The sequence below is a fragment of the Sus scrofa genome, chromosome 6 (genome assembly GCF_054392235.1).
Source record: "Sus scrofa isolate SSC_HxYL_T2T_F1_AM1 chromosome 6, Sscrofa_HxYL_maternal_Yorkshire_Landrace_v2.0, whole genome shotgun sequence".
Taxonomy (NCBI): domain Eukaryota; kingdom Metazoa; phylum Chordata; class Mammalia; order Artiodactyla; family Suidae; genus Sus; species Sus scrofa.
Genome location: NC_139388.1, coordinates 4,726,798 through 4,746,468, shown reverse-complemented (window position 1 = coordinate 4,746,468; position 19,671 = coordinate 4,726,798). Strand labels below are relative to the sequence as shown.

The following is a 19,671-nucleotide window of genomic DNA, read 5'->3' as shown; positions in this document are numbered from 1 at the left end:
CGCGGCAGGACCGGCCGCTTGGAACTGTAAGATCTGCTGAGTCCAGGGAGCAGCACCCTCTGAAGGCAGGGTGCCTGCTCTCATCCACAGGCCTGTCTCCCCTGGACAGAGTGTGGCCCCCGCGGCTGTGCTTAGGCATCTGAGAAAGATCCCAGGCAGAAGCGGCACCGTGCCAAGGCCCTGAGGGTGGGCGCTGCCAGCGAGAGACCCACAGGGTCCCCACCGCTGAAATGGGCAGCGGGTCGAGGGGTGGACCCGGGCCCGCAGGGGCAGGATTTGCCTCTGGGTATCAGGGGCTCTGTTACCTCAGCCCGAAGGGGTTGGCAGGGTGGGGGGCGGGGCGGGGGGCGGCCCTGGGGCAGAGGTCTGCCCGGACAGGCTTTTGGTGCGCCCCCCACATGTGGCAGGGCCGGAGCTGCCCCCGAGGGGCTGCCCTCCCTGCCCGCAGCTGAAGCATCTTTGCGTGGCCTCTGGGCGGGGGCCGGGCAGCTGCTGGCGCCCAGGGCAGGAGGGCCACTTGGTGTTGGTTCCTCCGCAGAAGAGGAGGGACCCGGCTCCCTGGTTCCCGGGCTCTTTGTAGAGGGGTTCCCTGTGTGCCCTGGGTCGGCCGGGGCTGGGGCCACTGCAGAGTCCTTGGCCCTGACCCCTGACTCGGTGGGCAGTGCCGGAGGGGAAGGACTGGGCCAGCTGAAGGCATTTCTTGCTACTTAAAAAAAAATATATATATATATATATATATATCATGGTAACAGACGTAATATAAAATTTACCATTTCAACCGTTTTTAAAAGCACTGCTCAGCGGCAGGAAGCGCCCTCACCCCGTCGTGCGGCCATCCGTCACCACCATCCATCCCTGGGATGCATTCGTCGTCCCATTTCACAGATAAGGACACTGAGGCTGAGAAGAGGGACTTGCCAGCATCCCCGAGAAGTCAGGGGCCGAGCAGGAGCTCTGAGGACACCTGGGGTCCTGGCTCCTCTAAATTATTTGCCGACCGGCCACTTCCCGCCGGCTGAGTTAGGGACCCGTGGGAGACACACACAGGGTCCCTGAGCCCAGTGTCACCCCGGGCCCGGCTGGGGGCCTCTCTGCAGGTTGGCTGCTCCCCCCCCATCCCTGACCGTGACCTCCTGGTGTCATTTCTCCTCTCCCCGCAGACCTGGGATGAAGAGCTGGCGAGGTCGGCGGCGGCCTGGGCCCAGGAGTGTATCTGGGAGCACGGGCCCACCAGCCTGCTGGTGTCCATTGGGCAGAACCTGGCCGTGCACTGGGGCAGGTAAGAGCCACCGCGGCCCCCGTACGTGCAGACTGGGGTCTCACTCATGTCGCCGAACCGCCAAGGCCGCGACGGTGTCTGCTAAATGTCACCCCGAGACCTCCCCCAGGTCAGCTGGGCCGCATTCCCGAGCACCTGAGCCGCTGGGGGCCCCTCTCATCCCCTGTGCCCTGCCCCCGGGGCCGAGGGCTGGTTTCAGGAGGGAGTGCAGGAAATGGCTTTTGACCCATGAAGATTCACTGACCAGCCCTCCACGTGCGGAGCACACGCGTCCTCGGAACCGGGGCCCGGGTGTCTCCCGGGGGCTCCTGCTTTAACACTGCCCTGATCATTGAAAAGTTGGCCTGGACCGGAAGGAGCCTCTCACAAATACAGGCCAGGCTTTGCTTGCCCTCAAATCCAGTATTTCCAACTCCTTAAGCGTGGAGTCTAATGGGACCCCAAGCAGCCGCCCTTCTCTTTAGCCAGGGCCCTTCCAGGACGGAAGCTGGACACGTGTCCTGACAGGCCTCGAGCTGTGGCTTCATCGATGTGGCAACACGTGTTCTTGGCTGCTTTTTATAAAGTCGGTCTTCTGACAGCATTAAAAGAAAGTGTCTAGGGAGTTCCCTGGTGGCCTAGTGGTTAGGGATCCGGTGTAGTCACTGCTGTGGTTTGGGTTCGACCCCTGGCCCGGAAACTTCTGTATGCTTCGGGTACAACCTGATACATACATACATACGTAAATGGTTGCGTTTATTAAAAAAGAAGAAGAAGAAAAAAAGGAAGTGTCTAAAGGGAATGAAACCCATCCCTCGGCTGCCTGGTTCAGCTCTGTCTGTGTTCCTAGCTTCCTGGGGCTGCGTCTGGCTGTGGGCCGGCATTTTTTCGCATCGTTGTTGTAACATGGCCAGCCAGCTGTTAGTTCTTTTTTTTCCCCCTCTCACACAGTGTTGAACAATTTTCTATGACATAGCTGTCCTGGTTAACACCTCGTCAGGGCTGCCTGCGGGCCGTCAAGTTGACAGACCGGAATTTAGCTATTCCATTCTTTTGATTTTTCTTCTTAGCTACCCCAGGGCTTGTGGAAGTTCCTGGGTCAGGGATTGAACTCTCGCCACAGCAGCAAACCAAGCCATGGCAGTGACAACGCCGATCCCTAACCCCTTGAGCCACAAGGGAACTCCTAGCCATTCTGTCCTTGTAGTTAGCGGGTTATGTTTTTGTTTGTTGGCTCCTTTGAATGAGGTAGTAGGAAAACTGAGGAGGGGATTGACAGGGCAAAGGGTACAAAGCCTGTCCCCCTTCTGCGTGAATATCGCTGAGTCACTTTCCAAAAGAGCCCCTCCTCCTCCGAAGCCACCTCGGCAGACAGCTGTTCTTGTCCCCAGTGGCACAGCCTGGCGGTGGGGCTCTGGGGCGGCGGAGGGCCGGGTGGGTCCTGTGGCTTTGGACGCTGTTGTGGCCTGCGTCTCCCTCCCTGAGCTGACCCCTTCCTGGCCACCGCACTGGCCGCTACCATCCTCTGGGTCCTGACAGTCATTGTTCCAAGACCTCCAAGTGCCCGCTCACCAGAGTGTGCCCGGCAGTGCCCAGCGCCCCGTGCCTGTTCTCTTTATTGAAACCGCTTTGTTTATGCTTGCTGGTGGCAGTGACCCAGGCCTTGCCTCTGGTTTATTTTCTTTCCTGGTAAGAAAATAACTGGTGCCAACCTGGCAGACAGGGCCAAAACGAGGGGACAGCATCCACTGATGGTGACTGGGGGCGGGGGGGCGGGTGCGCAGAAGACGCAGGTGATAAAATCCCCCGTGCAGGGTTGGTACCGGGTTGCCCGCTGGCTGCAGTGCTCTGCGGCCCTGCCGGTTCCTGCCTCTTGTAGAGTTTTCTGCCCTGATTCTGAGTCCTTGGGTCCCCTGGCAGCTGAGGAATGACGCTGTCGTGGCGGTGCAGGGACACGAGGCCCTGGGCTCCTCTTTGCATGTGACTGGGACCTGTCCTCTAGAGCCAGCTCTCTCCCTGCTTCCACGCCTCCCCTGCCGCAGGGGGTGTCCCGTCTGTGCATCACCTGTTCGGTTACTTACCCCTTTCTCCACTTGGCCAAAGCATCCCTAAGTTCCCCAGGCCAGGGATCAAACACAAGCCACGGCAGCGACAACGCCAAATCCTTACCTACTAGGCCACCAGGCAACTCCCTTCACGTTGACTTTGTTTTTTAAATTTTTTCTCAACTACCTGCAGCATGGAGAGTTTCTGGGCCAGGGGTCCGTCCAGAGCCACAGCTGTGACCTATGCTGCAGCTATGCTGGCTCCTTTAACTCGCCTTGCCTGGCCGGCAATGGAACCTGCATCCTGGTGCTGCAGAGACACAGCCGATCCCATTGAGCCACAGCGGGACCTCCTACTTGACTTTAAATGGACCCACACCTTCGATTTTGTCTTAAGCAGTAATATCTCTGAAATATGCGGTTCGGGGGCTGCATATAGTTTCCTAAATGGACATGAAAATAAATACGTAATTATTAACATTAAAAAGGACTTACTAGGGGCCAGGTAAAAGTTTCCCGCACACGCAGGTGTCACCCAGGGACCCTGCTGGAACCCAGAGGGCCTCCAGGGGTGCCCAAGGGAGCTTCTGGCCGATTTGGGTTTTGAGCACCTTTAGCAGGTGCTGGCTGGGCCGTGGGGCTGCTGGCTGGAAGGAGCCCCTCCTCCGGCTGTCGCTGTTGGGTGCATGGTGGCCAGGACGTGACAAGCCGCTCCGCCCTGCAGGTACCGCTCTCCCGGCTTCCACGTGCAGTCCTGGTACGACGAGGTGAAGGACTACACCTACCCCTACCCCCACGAGTGCAACCCCTGGTGTCCAGAGCGGTGCTCGGGAGCCATGTGTACCCACTACACGCAGGTAAGTGGAAGGTCAGGCGTGGCCTCAGCCCGGCGCCCACGGGCATCACTGGCCCCAGGCCCGGGGCACTGTCGCCCCATCAGCAAACATCTCTTGGGTCCTTGCTTCCTTCGCTCCTTGAATTCAGAGCTGCTCAGAACTGAGCTGTCTGTGGCTTGCTCACCATATGGACGCCGAGCGTGAGCACTAGAAATACCTTCGGCATTCGTACGTTGCTGCGGCGTCTTCCTTGTGTGTGTTTTCGTGTGGTCTTTTTTTTTTTTTTAGGGCTGCGCCCACGCCATATGGAAGTTCCCAGGCTAGGGGTTGAATTGGAGCTGCAGCTGCCAGCCTACACCACAGCTCACAGGCATGTTGGCTCTAAACCCACCACGTCTGAGACCTACACCACAACTGGCAGCAACAACGGAGCCTTAACCCACTGAGCAAGGCCAGGGATCCAACCCACATCCTCATGGGTACTAGTTGGGTTCTTAACCCACTGAGCCGCAGCAGGGACTCCACTGGTGTTGTTTTTGTCTTGTTTTGTTTTTGTCTTTTTGTCTTTTTCTAGGGCCGCACACGCGGCATATGGAGGTTCCCAGGCTAGGGGTCTAATCGGAGCAGTAGCTGCCGGCCTACACCACAGCCACAGCAACGGGGGATCCGAGCCGCATCTGCGACCTACACCCCAGCTCATGGCAATGCCGGACCCTTAACCCACTGAGTGAGGCCAGGGATCAAACCCGCAACCTCATGGTTCCTAGTGAGATTCGTTAGTCACTGCACCACGACGGGAGCTCCTATTGTTTTTTAAGCAAATGTATGGACCTTCCACGGGTTAGGGAAAGAATCGGGTGCTTCACCCCTTCCACACACAGCCCTTTATTGCCAGCACCCTGTGGATCCAGGCCAGGTTATGTCACCCTGTGTGCCTTGCCCCTTGAGCCCTGATGTGTGGATGTCACCCTTTCAGATAGTCTGGGCCACCACCACCAAGATCGGCTGTGCTGTGAACACCTGCCGTAGGATGAACGTCTGGGGAGATGTTTGGGAGAACGCGGTCTACCTCGTCTGCAATTACTCTCCAAAGTAAGAACAAGGGACCCGGTTTTATGGGTTTGGGTGCAGTTTCCAGTCATGGAAGACCCATCTAAACCCACCTTGCATGGTGGAGTCTCTTCACTCTTTCGCGTGACGAGGCCTCTAGAGGTTGGCGCACCTAGATTAGCTTCCTAGCTCAGCAGTGTCAATGAGAACGCAGGCTCTTTCTGTCTTCTTGCTCTCCGCTCCTTGCCTCGTGGTCACAAGATGGCTGCAGAGCACAGGACCTCACATCTTCACAAACAAAAGGGAGGAGAATCATACAAAAGGGCTCTCTTCTTAGGCTTTTCTCACCCCGGCCCACTTTCTCCTTATGTCATTGGCCAGAAGGAGACCATTCACGGACAAGGGAGAACAACACTGCCCCCCCTGGCTTAGGCCAATGAAGTGAACCCCACTGGCTTTGCGAGTCATCCTCTGGGCGACCTGAGTCAGACAGAAGCCGGAATAGCCGTTGGCTGGGCCCCCGGTGGGGTCTGCCCTAGTTCATTCTTTTTCTCTGGAAGCATGCAGCGGGTAGCACCCTAGAAAACAGGTATTCTTGCCGGTCTTAGTTTGTGCACCTGAATATTTCCCTCCGCAAAGGGGCCACATCAGGCCTTCATGTCGTAGCCCCTCTTCCTCTTCACAGCATCCTGAGATCATCGCTGTGTCGCTTAGCCCTGTGCTCTCACCTCTGCTGCTCATCAGACAAACATGTGCTGATTCTCAGAGAACAGCTCACCCACTTTCCAGCCTGTGGTCTGCACGCCGGCCACGGGCCTGGCCGCCGTCCTAACCCTGGGCCCTGCAGGCGGTGGGCCCTTGAGGCATATTTTCTCAGTGACTGAAGGAAGCAGGACTGACCTCATTTACTGGGTTGGGCCAGGAGCGGCCGTGGGAAGGTGGGGATGAGGTCGGGAGGAAAGCGGCAGCTCTCGGGAAACCATCCCTACGGCTGCGGGGGCAGCACCTCGGCAGCCCACGGGGTGAGGCGGCGGTGATGTCATCATGGGGTCCCCAGCCCCATGGAAGCCCAAGAACTTGGCCCTCCGTGGGGGGAATCCTTCCTGGCAGAGCAGCAGGGGGGAGCGAGGGACAGTTGGCTCCAGGCTTTATGTTCAGAGAGACACCAGAAGGCCCGGTCGGAATCCCATTCCCCCCGATGCAGCCCCTACCCTTTGCTTTGCCAACACGGTGACTTGTGTACAGCAGAAGACGCGGATCCTGAGTGCACAGCTCGATCCATTTTCACACGTGTAGATACCGGGTCAGCATAGGCTGCTGTAACGAAACAGCCCATACACGGGGCAGCCCGACAATAGGCCTTTGCGTCTCCGGAGGCTGGGAGGCCGGGGCAGGGCCCAGCAGGGCTGGTTTCTGGTGAGGGTTCTCTTCCCGGCCCGCAGAGGGCTGCCTTCACCCCCGCCTTTGGGGGTGGCTCCTCCGTGTGTGTGTCGGCGGGGGGGGGTGTTAGAGGAGGAGGAGGGAGGGAGACACAAAGGGGCCAGCGGCTCGTCTCTTCTTAGAAGGAGGCTGATCCTATCGGAGGAGGGTCCCACCTGGTGATTTAACCTTCGACTCCTCTGAGGCTCCATCTCCAAATGCAGCCACCCCCGAGTGAGGGTTCCACCTCTGAGTGGGAGCGGGGGGGGGGCGTGCACGCGCATGCACACGCCCTGCGTGTGTATGTCCCATCCGACCACCCCCAGGTCAGGGTAGGGAGTATCCCGGGCCCGGGCTGGAGGCGGGGCTTCCCTTGCGCCCGAGCGACCAGGATTCTGACACCTCTCTCCGCATCGGTCAGTCTGTCTGGTCTGGCCGCTCCTCTGAATGGACAGATACGGCCTCTGATGCCCACGACTGCCTCTCAGCGCCAGAGCTGGGAGGTTCGTCTGTGGTGTCATGTGTTCAGGGGATGTTTTTTTTTTTTTTTTCAATGGCTCTGTGGTGTCCTCGGCCTCTTTCTTCAAGTCTGAGCCCCCAGCCATGCAGGGGGCAGTGGCCGAGAGGGTGGGCCCTGGAAAGGTGTCTGGGCTCCGATCCCTTTGGTGGGTGGGGGTCGGTCCTGGGCCTTGATGGCCTCGCAGGTGTGAGGGCAGTCACGTTTGGGGGCTGGTGGAGAGGCTGCAGGACGCGGGGCCAGGGCCTGGCTCCCAGCTGGCGTCCACAACCGCGAAGCCTGAGAGTGGCTCCTCCTGCTGTGTGCGGGGTGTGGCTTGTCTTGGAGAAAATGTGCGACCTACAGACACTGGTGGACTTGGCCAGGGGGGAGGGGAGGAGCCCGTCTGGGAGCCCAAGGGGTCTGAAGTAACCCTACTGAGCCCACCTGGTGACCGGGCAGGTGCCAGGGCGCTCTGGGTCTGCCTGGCGATGGTCCATTGGGGGGGGGGGCGGGCCCACCAGCCGGTTTCCGGGAGGAGGCACTCAGAGAGTGGGGGCCGCAGCCCGGCGTGGGTGTTATCTTGCGTCTGTGGGTGGGATCATAACAGCCCCTGCCCACCTTCCCCAGGCCTCGCCCGCACCCTGCTGTGGCCCTGGGTGTTGCCGTGCTGCTGTTTTAAGCCATTCGAGGGCAAAGAGTGTGTTTCTTGCACTCTGTTGCCCAGCCAGCTCTGGCAAGAGCCCCCAGCCTCCGTGAAAAGCTGTCAGAAACACCGCCCAGATGAGCCGATTGATTTAGGAAACGCTCAGAGAGCGTGTGGCCCTCACCAGGAGCTGCCCAGCGCCCCCTTCGTCTTAGGCCCCCCCCACCGTTACCCCATTACAGAGGAGGAGATGGCTCAGGGCTGAGGGGCGCTGGCGGGGCCCACCCAGCACGGGGAGCCTGCCCCTCACCGCCTGGCCCCGCGGCCTGGCCTTGAATCTCTCTCCTGAGTGAGCACGTGGATAGCTGGGGCGACCTTGAGGGAAGTTTCTAGAACAAATCTAGACACTGGTCCCCCACACTCACCACTCCAGCTTGTGCTGCCAAAGGCCCAGGTGCTACAGGAAGGGCTTGGGGACTCCGTTCCCCAGCAGCTACCTGGCTCCTGGAGAAGTCCCACCCCGTGGCCTCTGCTTCCTGCCCTGGGAACTTCACAGGGAGGTGGGTGGTACCCAGGGCACCTCGGTCCCAGCCCCTGGAGCTGAGCGTGGTCCACGGCTCTGAGCCCCACAGCCTGGGTTCAAATCGTCGTCCTCCCATCCCTTTGCTGTGTGACTCGGGCAATCCCGTAACCTCTCTGAGCCTCAGTGTCCTCTTCTGAAAAAGACTGAATTCCAGCACATCCCTCCTGGGCGCTGGAAGGCTGGAGTGAGCCGGCAGGTATGTGGTAAGGACCCGGGGAAGGCAAGGAACGCCCTGGAACAGGCGACCTTGACTCGTTTGACAAATGGCTTCAAAGGGGATTCCAGCAGCTTCCCAGCGCAGGGGCATTGGGGCTGGGGGTGCAGACAGTGTTCAGAGTTGTCGGGGAGCAGTGTGGGTCCTGGTTGGGCCCCAGGACCAAGGTGCTGGGGAGACGGATGCTTCACAGCCTCTGCCCGGGGCTCTTCTAGAGTGCTCTGGGCCGTGCACAGGGGGCTCAGGGCGGGCGCCTTTCCCTTGTCACACCTTCCCTCCTGCCTGACTGCGTTCAAGGCCCCGAGAGGGTCCAGAAAGGCGAGGGGGGCGCCCAGGCCTGAGTGGCGGCCCCCTGACAGTGTTTCTGGTCTGTCCTCAGGGGGAACTGGATCGGAGAAGCCCCCTACAAAACCGGCCGGCCCTGCTCCCAGTGCCCGCCCAGCTACGGAGGCGGCTGCAGGAACAACCTGTGTTACCGAGGTAGGACGCCACGTCGGAGCCCTTGGCCGTCTTTCCCCTCCAGCTCCCGCGTCAGAGCCGCTCAGCCGCAGTCCCTCCCGCCCTTGGCCTCCTGCTCCCTGGGGGACAGCGGCCTCTGGGACCCCCCCCCCACCACCCCGGGCATCTCCCGTGGGCGCACCGGCCAGACACACCCTGCCCTCTGGGTGCTCAGAATTTGGTATGAAACAGACAAAAAGAAGGAATTTAAAACAGCTGAAAGACGGCTGTTCCGGGCGAGCTGCAGGCCGGGCTGTCTTCTTGATGTCAGCCCACCCCTCCCCAACGCCCGTCCTTGTCCCCGCAGCCACCCCCAGGGGCAGCACGCCCAGCCCAGCCCCCGACTCGAGGCCCCCACCCCCAGCTCAGGCCAAGCAGCGCTTTCAGCAGCTGTGTACTTGGCACCCCTTGTCTGTGGGCCCCTCAGGTCAGTTCTACTCTCTCCCTGCCCCTGTAAATAACCCACTACTGTCCTGCGGGGAGCCCCTCACCGCTGGGGCCCTTGCCTCGAGCTCCTTCCCTGGAGGAGCACGGCTGGGCCACGGGCCCGGTGTTGGTGGCTGAGTGTGTGTTTTCACGTGGCCTCATCGTCAGGTCTCGTGATGCTGAGGGGGCCTCAGGAGGGCTGGGCCTTTCCTGGGGGTGGGGGGCACGTGGGGTCGGTCAGCCGGGCTCCGAGTGGAGAGGAGGGTCCCAGACCCTCTCAGGCCAGCCGCTCGCTGCCGATCTGCCCACCGGCAGGGCCGGGGGGCGGGGGACAGGGCAGGAGGGAGAAGCAGGATCCGAGAGTGGGGGGATCTGAGTCCCGTCGGTGCTGGTCCTCTGGTCATAAGTCAAGGTGGGTGAGTCTCCACGGGGACTCCAGGGTCGGGGGGGGCAACCCAACATCTGGGCACGAGGCTGCCGGCTCCGATTCTGCCTGATGTGAGGCGGGTGCCCACACCAGGTGCTCACTGTACCTGTCAGCAAAGTGGCTGTGCTGACTCGTCTCCACAGCGTGTCTCAGGCCCAAGTGCGAGAGCCAATGCCTGTGTGTCCATGTATTGAGCACCTGCCACGTGCCAGGACGTTGCTAGGTGATACGGATGGGGGTGACGGTGGGGCCCAGATGGGCAGGGTCCTGCCTTCAGGAGCCTGAAGTCCCACGGGGCCGCTGCCCTGGGGAGGGGCTACGGCGGGAGGGGTTCCCAGCAGGTGGCCCTTCAGAAGGAGGACAGAGCCTCGAAATGAGCGAGGGGAGAGCGGCCTGCACAGAGGCTCGGGGCACGAGGCAGTGTGATAACAAGACTGGGGCCGGAGGCCCAGCAGTGACGGGCAGGTCCCCGCAGTGCCTGCCATGGGGCAGGGGCCCTGTAAGGGTTTGGTAAATGGCATTTCTCCTGCTCCCCCACCCCGTCAGGCAACGCCCCTTCGCTGTCTTTGAAATGGGGCTCCCCATGCCCATCTTTCTTGAAATATTCCCAGGAGGCCCCAACCCGATTCCTGGGTTCGTGGGACGAGCGTGGGTTGTGGAGCCCAGCACCCTGCTTTAGGAATATTGACCTTGCGCGGTCGTCAGTGGGAGCCCGGGCAGGTCACTTCATGTCTCTGAGCCTCCGTCTTCCAGTGTGAAAATGGGGTGATGCGTCAGCCCCTGGGATCCTGGGAGGGCTGAGAAGAAGGCAGGCTGACCCTCGAGGCATGTCAGACCCTTCCCCAAATTCCCATTCAGGCCGGTCCTGTGGCCACTGACTGGTGGCCCCGAGGGGGTCAGGTCCCCTGTCAGATCCTGAGTGCTGATCTGGGGACCGGGAGGGAAGGGGGCCCACTGGGGCCCCCCCTCAGGTCTCCCTTCGTGGGGAGGCTCAGCATGTGCGTACAGCAGGCTGTCAGGGTGCAGGCAGGCAGAGCTGGCATCTTGGGTCCTGGCTGTGCACACTGCCTGCCTTCTTTGAGCTGGGGCTCCCCCTCTGTCATGGTGCTGATGGGGTCTTCCCGCGGGCCACCCGTTAGGAGGATGCAGCGAGGGGGCTGTGGGCTCAGCAGGTCGGGTCGTACCTCGTGAACACAGCTCGTTCCTTCCCTGGAGATGCGGGGGCGGGGGTTGACCGCACTCATCCGCTGGCTTGGGGCCCCTCTCCCAGCCTAGATCCCAGATCCCACCTTCTCTTCCTGGGAAACACAGCTCTGGTGTCGCACCTCCTCCAGGGAGACCGCCCTGATTCCACAGACAGGCAGCGCACCTGCCTCCATGCTTTTCGTGCCCCCTTGATCTTGAGTCGCCTGTAGTTACAGCTGCCCGTTCAAAGTGGGGCCTCCGGGGGCACGCAGCTGGTGTGTTCCACGTGTTGTCTGAAGAAATAGACCTCCAATATCCACAGAGGGTCATTTTCAAAGAGCAAAGCACCCAAAGATAGCCTGGGTACTGGTTAACCCACCCGGCAAAGCCTCCTGGACTTGATTCTTTATTTTTGGTGGAAAATACCCAACTTTGCTTGGCAGGTATCCTGATTTTCTGAGCTAACCATGCAGAAAGTCTCCTGCAAAGCGGCTTATCTGCATAAGCTACTTAATAAGCGTTTATTGAGGTCCTAGGCAAGGCCTTGACCTATAATGGAGATGGAGCAGGGACAAAGCCAGACCATAAGAGAAGCTTCCATCCCTCCAGCCTTCCCCTGGGTGGCAGGGAAAGGCATGGACTTCGGGGAAAGGTGGATTGACTCTCAGCTGGGTAAGCACGGGCAGGTCACACAGCCTCTCTGAGCCTCGGCTTCCCTGTCTGCAAAATGGGGCCGCTCATGTCTCCCAGGGCAACGAGAGGATAACAGGAGAGCTTGGCCCTTACGCATTCTGCTTATTGAATGGGTGGGAGTCTGCAGAACGAGGCAGCTGTGCCCTGGGCCCGGGACCCCGGGCCTGGAGCTGGACCATGGCAGAGTAACCTTGCCGTGAACTTGGGCGTGGAATTTCCCCAGGGCCTGTGCTGGTCTGCACAGGGGAGCTTAATTAGGATGTCCTCAAATACAGCCCATCCTCTGGGTAAGGATTCAGCTTCCCACGTGTGTGTCTGAGGGCGAGGGCTGTCTGCCCGTTTTCTGAAATAGTGAGCCCCCAAACGCTTCACACCGCATCACCCAGCTATGTTGGGCTAAATAAAGCCGCGATTATGAGGTTTAAAACCCTAAAGGCCAGTGGAAGAAAACCCAGCTTATTCCAGGGACAGTTCTGGCTTTCAGTGGAGGGCAAACCTGAATAGCCGCATTGACGGGAAGACTGGCCAGAGATGCCGCTGCGTCCCCAGCGGGGTTCGCAAGCCCCAGGTCTTTGTAAAGATTTTGCCTATAGCGCTTGGCTATGGAGGGTGTTTTCAGAATTCCCTTCCCGAGTGTCTTTAAATTTGGCTGGGAGAATTTTTTTCCCCAAAAGAATTCTTTGGGGCTTTTGCTCATCCTTTGTCCAGCAGTGTTGAGCACCTAGCATGTGTGGGGCTCAGTGGAGACAGGATAGGATGTGAGGCAGGCTGGCTGCTGGCCTCGGGGAGGTTGCAGCTGGTGGTGGCGAGGCCACCGCCCAGGAGCAGGACATGGTGGCCCGTGAGCTCCGGTAATGAACTTGGGACTCAGAATTGCGGTTCTCCTCCGGCATCAGCCCTGTCCATCCTCCTCTTGGGCCAGGGTTCGCCTGGGGGGGGGATGCAGTGACCACTCAGCCCATGAAGGAGCTGCAGAGTAGCCCAGCCTCAAAGAGCCTCCCAGGGGATCTCGTTTACCCTTCCACTGGATGGCTGTCCACACGGAACTCTCGGGCTGCCTTTGGAGAAAAGCGGTTCCTCTTACGGAGAACCGGGAAGAGGCTGGAGGCTTGATGATGCTTGACGGGACTGGAGGTTTGCTCCACTGACACAAAGAGGCCCAGGAGAGCACTTCATTCCTGCTCCTTGAAACCGTCCTTATCCGCACACGCCTTTTTCACTGGAGGGGCTCAGAAGGCAGGGGCTTCTAACTCTGATCCTTGAGCGGGCTGGGGTACCCCCCGTGGAGACGTGCAACAGTTCACCTTTGATAAGGACACTCAGGCAAACCCCAGCAGCAGTGCTCTGCTTTGCTTTGGCTGGAATTTATGATTTGGTGTCCAGGTGGCCCAATGACAGATGACAGCGAGTAGTTCATAGTTGACGTTCACGATGAAAACTGGAAGGTAAATAAACTGATGCTTAATAAATGCAGTTTGTTCAGTGACTTAAGAGTGGGTTGAAACATGCAGGTCATGGTTGGAGAAACATATTTTGGGTAGAGAAGAATGGGGACCCAGTGAACTAATTTTTTTTTTTTTTAAACCAGGCATTAGGTCATTGGCTCATTCTAGGTGATGGTTCCAGGGTTACTGGGCTTTACAATGTCAGTGCAGAGAAAGGCGTTGAGCTGGTTCCAGGATCATGCCCCCTCAGGGATGGAACAGAGAGCAGCTTGACCTGGTGGTGAGGGCCGTGGGGTCCAAGAGCACCGACGGGGGTCTTCGTGTGCCATGATGGCACGTGGAGGAAGGGGACCCCACCCCCACGAGAACCTGGGGTCCCAGGGATCTCGGGGGAGACAGCGATGGTTTGGGATCAGCTTCCTGAAGCCGCTTCCTTGGGCAGAGGGTGGCGCGCAGGCGCAGATGGGACAAGCGACCATTGATCGTCCAGGTGCAGGCGGCGGGGCCTTGTACCCTCTGGCCAGCCCAGCGGCTCCGGGGTCCAAAGCAAACACAGTGCGCAGAGAGCCGTCCGTGGCCCCTGGGCTGGTAGAATTCCACCTGGCCAGCTCAGTTCTGAAATGTAACTTTCTCTTTGCCGCTGAAATGACCCTTTGTGAAACCAAACCTCCAACGCGTTTAGTTTCCAAATGGCTTCTTCTTCTTCTTCGTTTTTCTTTTTTTTCCAAAATGTCTGTTGATCGATTCCTAGCGTGTTTCTTTTCTCTCCCTTTTCACTATTAAGAGGAGACCTTCCACCAGAAACCTGAAACGGACGAGATGAATGAGGTGGAAACGGCTCCCAATCCCGAAGAGAAGCACGTCTGGGTCCAGCCCAGGGTGATCAGACCCACGAAGCCCAAGAAGGCCCCGGCCGTGAGCTACATGAGTGAGTGGGGCTCTGCCCTCTGCCTGCCCTGCCAGCCGCCTCCGAAGGTGGCCGTTTCCCTGGGGGGGGGGTGCAGAGGAGGGGAGCTGGTGGGTGGAGAGGTCTCCAAGTTGACAAACAGTGGGGATGGGGGGTGGGGGGGCAGGGGTGAAGCTTGCAAAAGCACCATCTGCTGTCCTTTCAAAAGCACGCATTAGAGGAACTGTGCTTGGGTGGCCTTCTCCCCCCAGGCAGGTGTTTTAAGCTTAGCCCTTCTCTTGTTCTTTGCAAGAGGACCTGGGCTGAAATTGGGTTCCTTTTGGAAGTACCAGCCTCCCTAAGGGAGAGTGAATGTGCAGCGTGGGGCCCAGCCCCTGTGGTCACCATGCGCCAGCCCTGTGACTCCCGCCAGCAGCTGGCTCTGAGACTTGATGTGCTTGTCCGTAAAGTGGCAGAGTGATTCCTCTGTCAGGTTGCTGCCAGGATTATTTACAGCAGTGGGGTCACCCAGTGTTAGCCGAGACACCCCTGGACTTTCAGATCCTCGCTAAGTCGCCTCCAACCGACCCCTTAAGGCAAGGACTTGGATGTCTTCCCCGAGGCTTCTGGAAGGCCCCAGATGCCAAGTGTCCTCACGCTCACCTCCGTCCCACTTTCTTCTCCCTGGTCTCCCAAGATACTCTGCCTCCCAACGATTGCTTCTTTCTGCCCTCCCACTGCCTGTCCCATGTCCCCCACCCCTGCTAGGGTGTCTGTGTGCATGTGGTGCCTTTACCAAAGGCTTGGGGCTCTGGAAGGCATTTTCTTAAGACATGGCACCAGGCAGGGTCTCTCTGCCTGCAGCTGCCTCTGTTTTCCCTCCAAACCTTAAGCAGCATCAATCTGGACCTGCCCCTGAGTAGGGGGCCAGCTCATGCCCATCCTTCTCAAAAACCCTCTGCTGCATTGTCACCTGCTCCCCACCCCACGAGTCTCTCCATCCTCTGGGACCTTCAGATGTCCTTTCCTGGTGCTTTTTGTTTTGTCAGCCTGTGTTTCCTTAACCAGGAAACATCGATGTTCTCATCTGTCCAGAAGTTCCAAATGCTTCCATTTTTGGTTTTTTTTTTCCCAGTAATCACAAAATAATACATCTTTTTGTCAAGCTCTAACACTGCTCCAAGATTCTTGATATGTCCTATAAAAAAACCAAAAGAGACGGCTTGGCGGAGTCGTCTTGGCTGGTGCGGGGAGATGGCACTCGGAGAGTGGCTGGGTCCCTGCCTCCCGGATGGGTCGAGGCTCGCCCTCCAGAGCCCTGTGAGGCCACGGGGCACTTAGCGTGCCGGCTCCCACTGGGGTTACATTGAGTTTCTCGTTTAGGGGTCACAGAAACCCCTGGAAGTAGACATTGTGCTTGTCCCCATTAATAAGCAGAAGGTGAACCTCGGAGGGTGAGTGAGGTATCCAGGGAGACAGGGCTTCTGGAAAGAGGTGGCTCTGGGATTTGAACCTCACCCTACGCCTGCAGCCACTGCAGAACAATTCCAGAACATTCCAGAAAGTTCCTCAAAGCAGACAGTGGGATCTTCTCCCCCTTCTCGCTGTGACGTGTGTTTCTGCATTTCTCCCCAGCCCAAGTTATCAAGTGTGACACCAAGATGAAGGACAAGTGTAAAGGGTCCACGTGTAACAGGTAAGGGCTGCCCGTCCCTCTTGCCCGCCTGCAGCCCTCGAGGCACCTGCTCTGGGTCGTGGGTCACGCTGAGATCTGTCAGCTGAGAACCACCCGGCCCGAGACGGGTAGAAAGAAACCCACAGAAATGCCACTCTCTGTTTTTAGCACAGTTCTTGGGCCAGGCAGGAAGGGATCCTGCTCACTTCGTGTCACCTGTCAGGCTAACGTCCCCAAATTCCTTCTGGCCGAGCCTTTTATTAAGAGCTTGGCACACAAAGATGACCCGTGGCTGTCAACTCAGATCAGGGTTCCCTGTGGCAATACTGACATTCACGGCCGACAGGTCTTTGTGGGGAGGCCGTCCTGTGTGTTACGGGGTGTGGGCCAGCTTCCCCTGGCCCACCCACTGGAGACCAGTGCTCCCTGGTTGAGACAACCAGAAATGTGTCCAGAAATTACCCATGAGCCCTGAGGGGTGAAACCACCAGCAGCTGCTCCCCTGTGGCCTAGAGGAGCCCAAGCTCTGGGTCTCCTCCTACCAGGACACGTCCTCCAGTTAAGAGGCTCAGGCCTACGGAGGGGAGGCGGCCCGCCCTGGGGCCCCTGGGAGGTGCATCCTGAGACAACAGCGAAGACGAACCCTCCGTATTTTGACCCAGTGGCTCTCAGAAAGGAAAATGGCTAGTTTGCCGATTTCATGGCTGCCTTCCGGCTCCCCTCAGTGTAACCAGTAGCTGGCGGCATCACCAGCCCTCTCTCAGCCGACATGCCGGTTCCAGCACAGTGACTGTACGTTAGAATCATCTGGAGGACCCAGAAAATCCCCGTTCAGGGCCCTCTGCCCAGGGATGCTGCTTTTATTCTGAGATCAGCGCCAGCCCCATGCATGGTTTGGGGGGTTCATGTGTGTTTTTATAGCCCATCCAGGTGATTCTAATATGCAGTCATATATGTCATCAAACCCGGGAGCCTAGAAGAGTCTCCTGGAAAAGTTTTCCGAGAGGATCTCAGGCCTTCCCCCTGAGCTGAATTTGACAGAACCTAAAGGAACTGACAAGGTGTCTGTCCCCAGGTGCTTTTTTTTTTTTTTTTTTTTTGCTTTTGAGGGCTGCACCTGCAGCACATGAAGGTTCCCAGGCTAAGGGTCAAATCGGAGCTACAGCTGCCGGCCTAGACCACATCCACAGCAATGCAGGATCGGAATCGCGTCTGTGACCTACACCACAGCTCATGGCAATGCTGGATCCTTAACCCACGGAGCGAGGCCGGGGATCAAACCCTCAACCTCCTGGTTCCTAGTCAGATTCGTTTCCGCTGCGCCACGACAGGAACTCCCCCAGGTGCTCTCATGTACCAGCTGTCTCTTGCCCACAGAGTTGGTGGTCTGTTCGCCTAGTCGAGGCTGGGCCTTCTGGCAGGTGCCTGAGTTACAGAGGCTCTGGGTTGTCGGTTCATAAGGATTCCTGAGCTGTAGAAACGCCAGATGTGCTGGCAACATGGAGATGGTGACATGTTTTTGTGCAGCGGGAGCTCCATCCCCCTCTGTCGTGACTGGCTCAGAAACAGTGGCCGCTCGGTCCCTGAACGTTTTCTGTATGTGATAACGGAGCTGCTAAAGGGGAAAAAGCCCGGTAGATTCAAGGTCAGGGTCCATCAACATGTTTATCTCTGAACGTGATTTGCTTGCTCTCCACCAGGTACCAGTGTCCAGCCGGCTGCCTGCACAACAGGGCGAAGATCTTTGGGACTCTGTTCTATGAAAGCGTGAGTCTGGCCCGTGTTCCTTTAAGCGGCTTGCGTGGACTCCTGTCCACGGAAAGCTCTTCCTTCCGCTCCTGCGCGCCCGCCCCTTTGGGTAGCGCTGATCCACACGTACGTCTCCGGGGTCACAAACTTGCGAAGCCACCTTCGGGAACCGGGGCGGCCCGCGGGAGGGCCAGTCTCCCCCCCCAGCCTGAGCGTTCACATGCTCCACTGCGTGGGGAGAAAGGGCTGTTTGTCCCCGTTCTCAGTTTGCACAGCACCTCGGATGCGTTTTTAAAGATAAGCCGCCCAGGGAACAAAGACGCGTCAGAGAGGGAGGGGGGCGCCGGAGGTGGGGGGAGCCTTGGCCCGCCGTTTGGGCTTTTTGTGGGTGGAGGACACACATCTTGGGTGTTTCCTGGACAAGGTCGCTGACAAAGGTGAATTCAGAGGGACTTAGGCCCTGCCCCCCCCCCCCCCGCCCCCGCAGGCGTCCAGCATCTGCCGGGCCGCCATCCACTACGGCATCCTGGACGACAAGGGAGGCCTGGTGGACGTCACCAGGAACGGCAAGGTCCCCTTTTTCGTCAAGTCCGAGAGAAACGGCGTGCAGTCTCTGAGGTAACGCTGCTTTGACCAGGGCTCCTGAAAATGTCTTTTCCCTCTTTTTTTCTTTCCTTTTTTTTTGACTGAGCCCACATCATGCGGAAGTTCCCGGGCCAGGGATCGAACCTGTGCCACAGAGGTGACCATGCCTGATCCTTAACTGTTAGGCCACCAGGGAATGCCTGGAAACTTCTGATTCTGAGGGTGTGGCTGAGACTTTGGAAGGGACTGAACGATAGAAAGAAGCAGGAGCACAATGCAGAGGACGCAGTCCCGTCCCTCGGGAATCGCTCCTCTAGGCCACCGAGCCCGTTTCGTTCAAGTGGGTTTGTGTGTGTGTGTGTTTAATGGGGTTGAGCTTTGTTTTTTTTAGCTTTTAGGAAAGTTTGTTGCATATTTGCCATTAGTAACACTGTGCTTAGTTATAAAATGGACCCACAGCCGTTAAAATATAGAAAGACAGACAAGGAAGTAAGGTCTTCTGTCCTGCTTCCCAGAGATAATCAGGATCTAACCTTCAAAAGCACACCGTCTTGCAGGCTGCTGTGAGTTCTGAATCCAGAATATTCTCCCTCGGGAGTCACTGAGACCTCTTCAAACACTCAGTAGCGGTTGATGGTATGACTTTGTAGGCTAACTCATATTCTTGATTGGAATGCTTTCTCTTTTTTTTTTTTTCCTTTTTTTGCATTTTAGGGCCGCACCCGTGGCATATGGAGGTCCCCAGGCTAGGGGTCTAGTCGGAGCTGTCGCTGTTGGCCTACGCCAGAGCCACAGCAATGCCAGATCTGAGCTGTGTCTGCGACCTACACCACAGCTCATGGCAACACTGGATCCTTAACCCACTGAGCGAGGCCAGGGATGGAACCCGCATCCCGATGGTTCCTAGTCAGATTCATTTCCACTGCGCCACACGGGAACTCCCGGAACTCTTTCTTACCTCCCGGGAGTGAGGCTCCTCACTTGTTAGACAGACTTGCTTGGTTTTGGAAGGTGTTTTTTGTGTCAGGTATGTGGGTGGATGACAGGGCAGACCGTGCTCGCCATTCTGACTTTTGGGGGAGCATTGGCGGGCCCAGGAGGCTGTGTCTTCATCTGTCTGTGGACTCCAAGGCCTAAAGTGACGGGAGCTGGTGGAGCCCCAGGGGGGTCTGGAGTCGAGTCGACGTGGCTCTGCCTCCTCCCTGGGCATGACCTGGGCTGGTGCTTCATCCCTTCTGGGTGACATTTAGAAATGAGGGCCACATAGGACCCAGGGCTGACACCCATAACCCACCACGGGGCAGCGTGTCAGGGACTCTCCCCACCCCCCAGCCCCAATGTCAGAGCCCATCCCAGGGTCTGTGGCAACGAAGTCACCCACCCAGCAGATGCTCCTGTGACTGTCACAAGGTAGCATGTCCTGGGAGCTCCCTGGCAGTCTAGTGGTTAGGACTCAGTGCTTTTACTGCTGCGGCCTGAGGCTCAGTCCTTAGACTGAAAAATAATAATAAAAAATAAGATGAAAATGCTGAGATTTATTTAAAACAAAAGAAAA

The 19,671-nt window shown here is 58.2% G+C and overlaps 1 protein-coding gene across 1 annotated transcript in view; it reads left to right on the top strand.

Moving 5' to 3' along the window:
• CRISPLD2 (cysteine rich secretory protein LCCL domain containing 2) overlaps positions 1 to 19,671 on the top strand; it is a 63,136-nt gene that overhangs the window by 19,164 nt on the left and 24,301 nt on the right. Inside the window, exons 3-10 of the mRNA XM_021093723.2 lie at positions 1,161 to 1,279; positions 4,028 to 4,160; positions 5,116 to 5,231; positions 8,927 to 9,027; positions 14,006 to 14,149; positions 15,743 to 15,803; positions 17,483 to 17,549; positions 18,019 to 18,149. Coding sequence (XP_020949382.2) covers positions 1,161 to 1,279; positions 4,028 to 4,160; positions 5,116 to 5,231; positions 8,927 to 9,027; positions 14,006 to 14,149; positions 15,743 to 15,803; positions 17,483 to 17,549; positions 18,019 to 18,149 — 872 coding nt within the window. The remainder of the gene's footprint in view (positions 1 to 1,160; positions 1,280 to 4,027; positions 4,161 to 5,115; positions 5,232 to 8,926; positions 9,028 to 14,005; positions 14,150 to 15,742; positions 15,804 to 17,482; positions 17,550 to 18,018; positions 18,150 to 19,671) is intronic.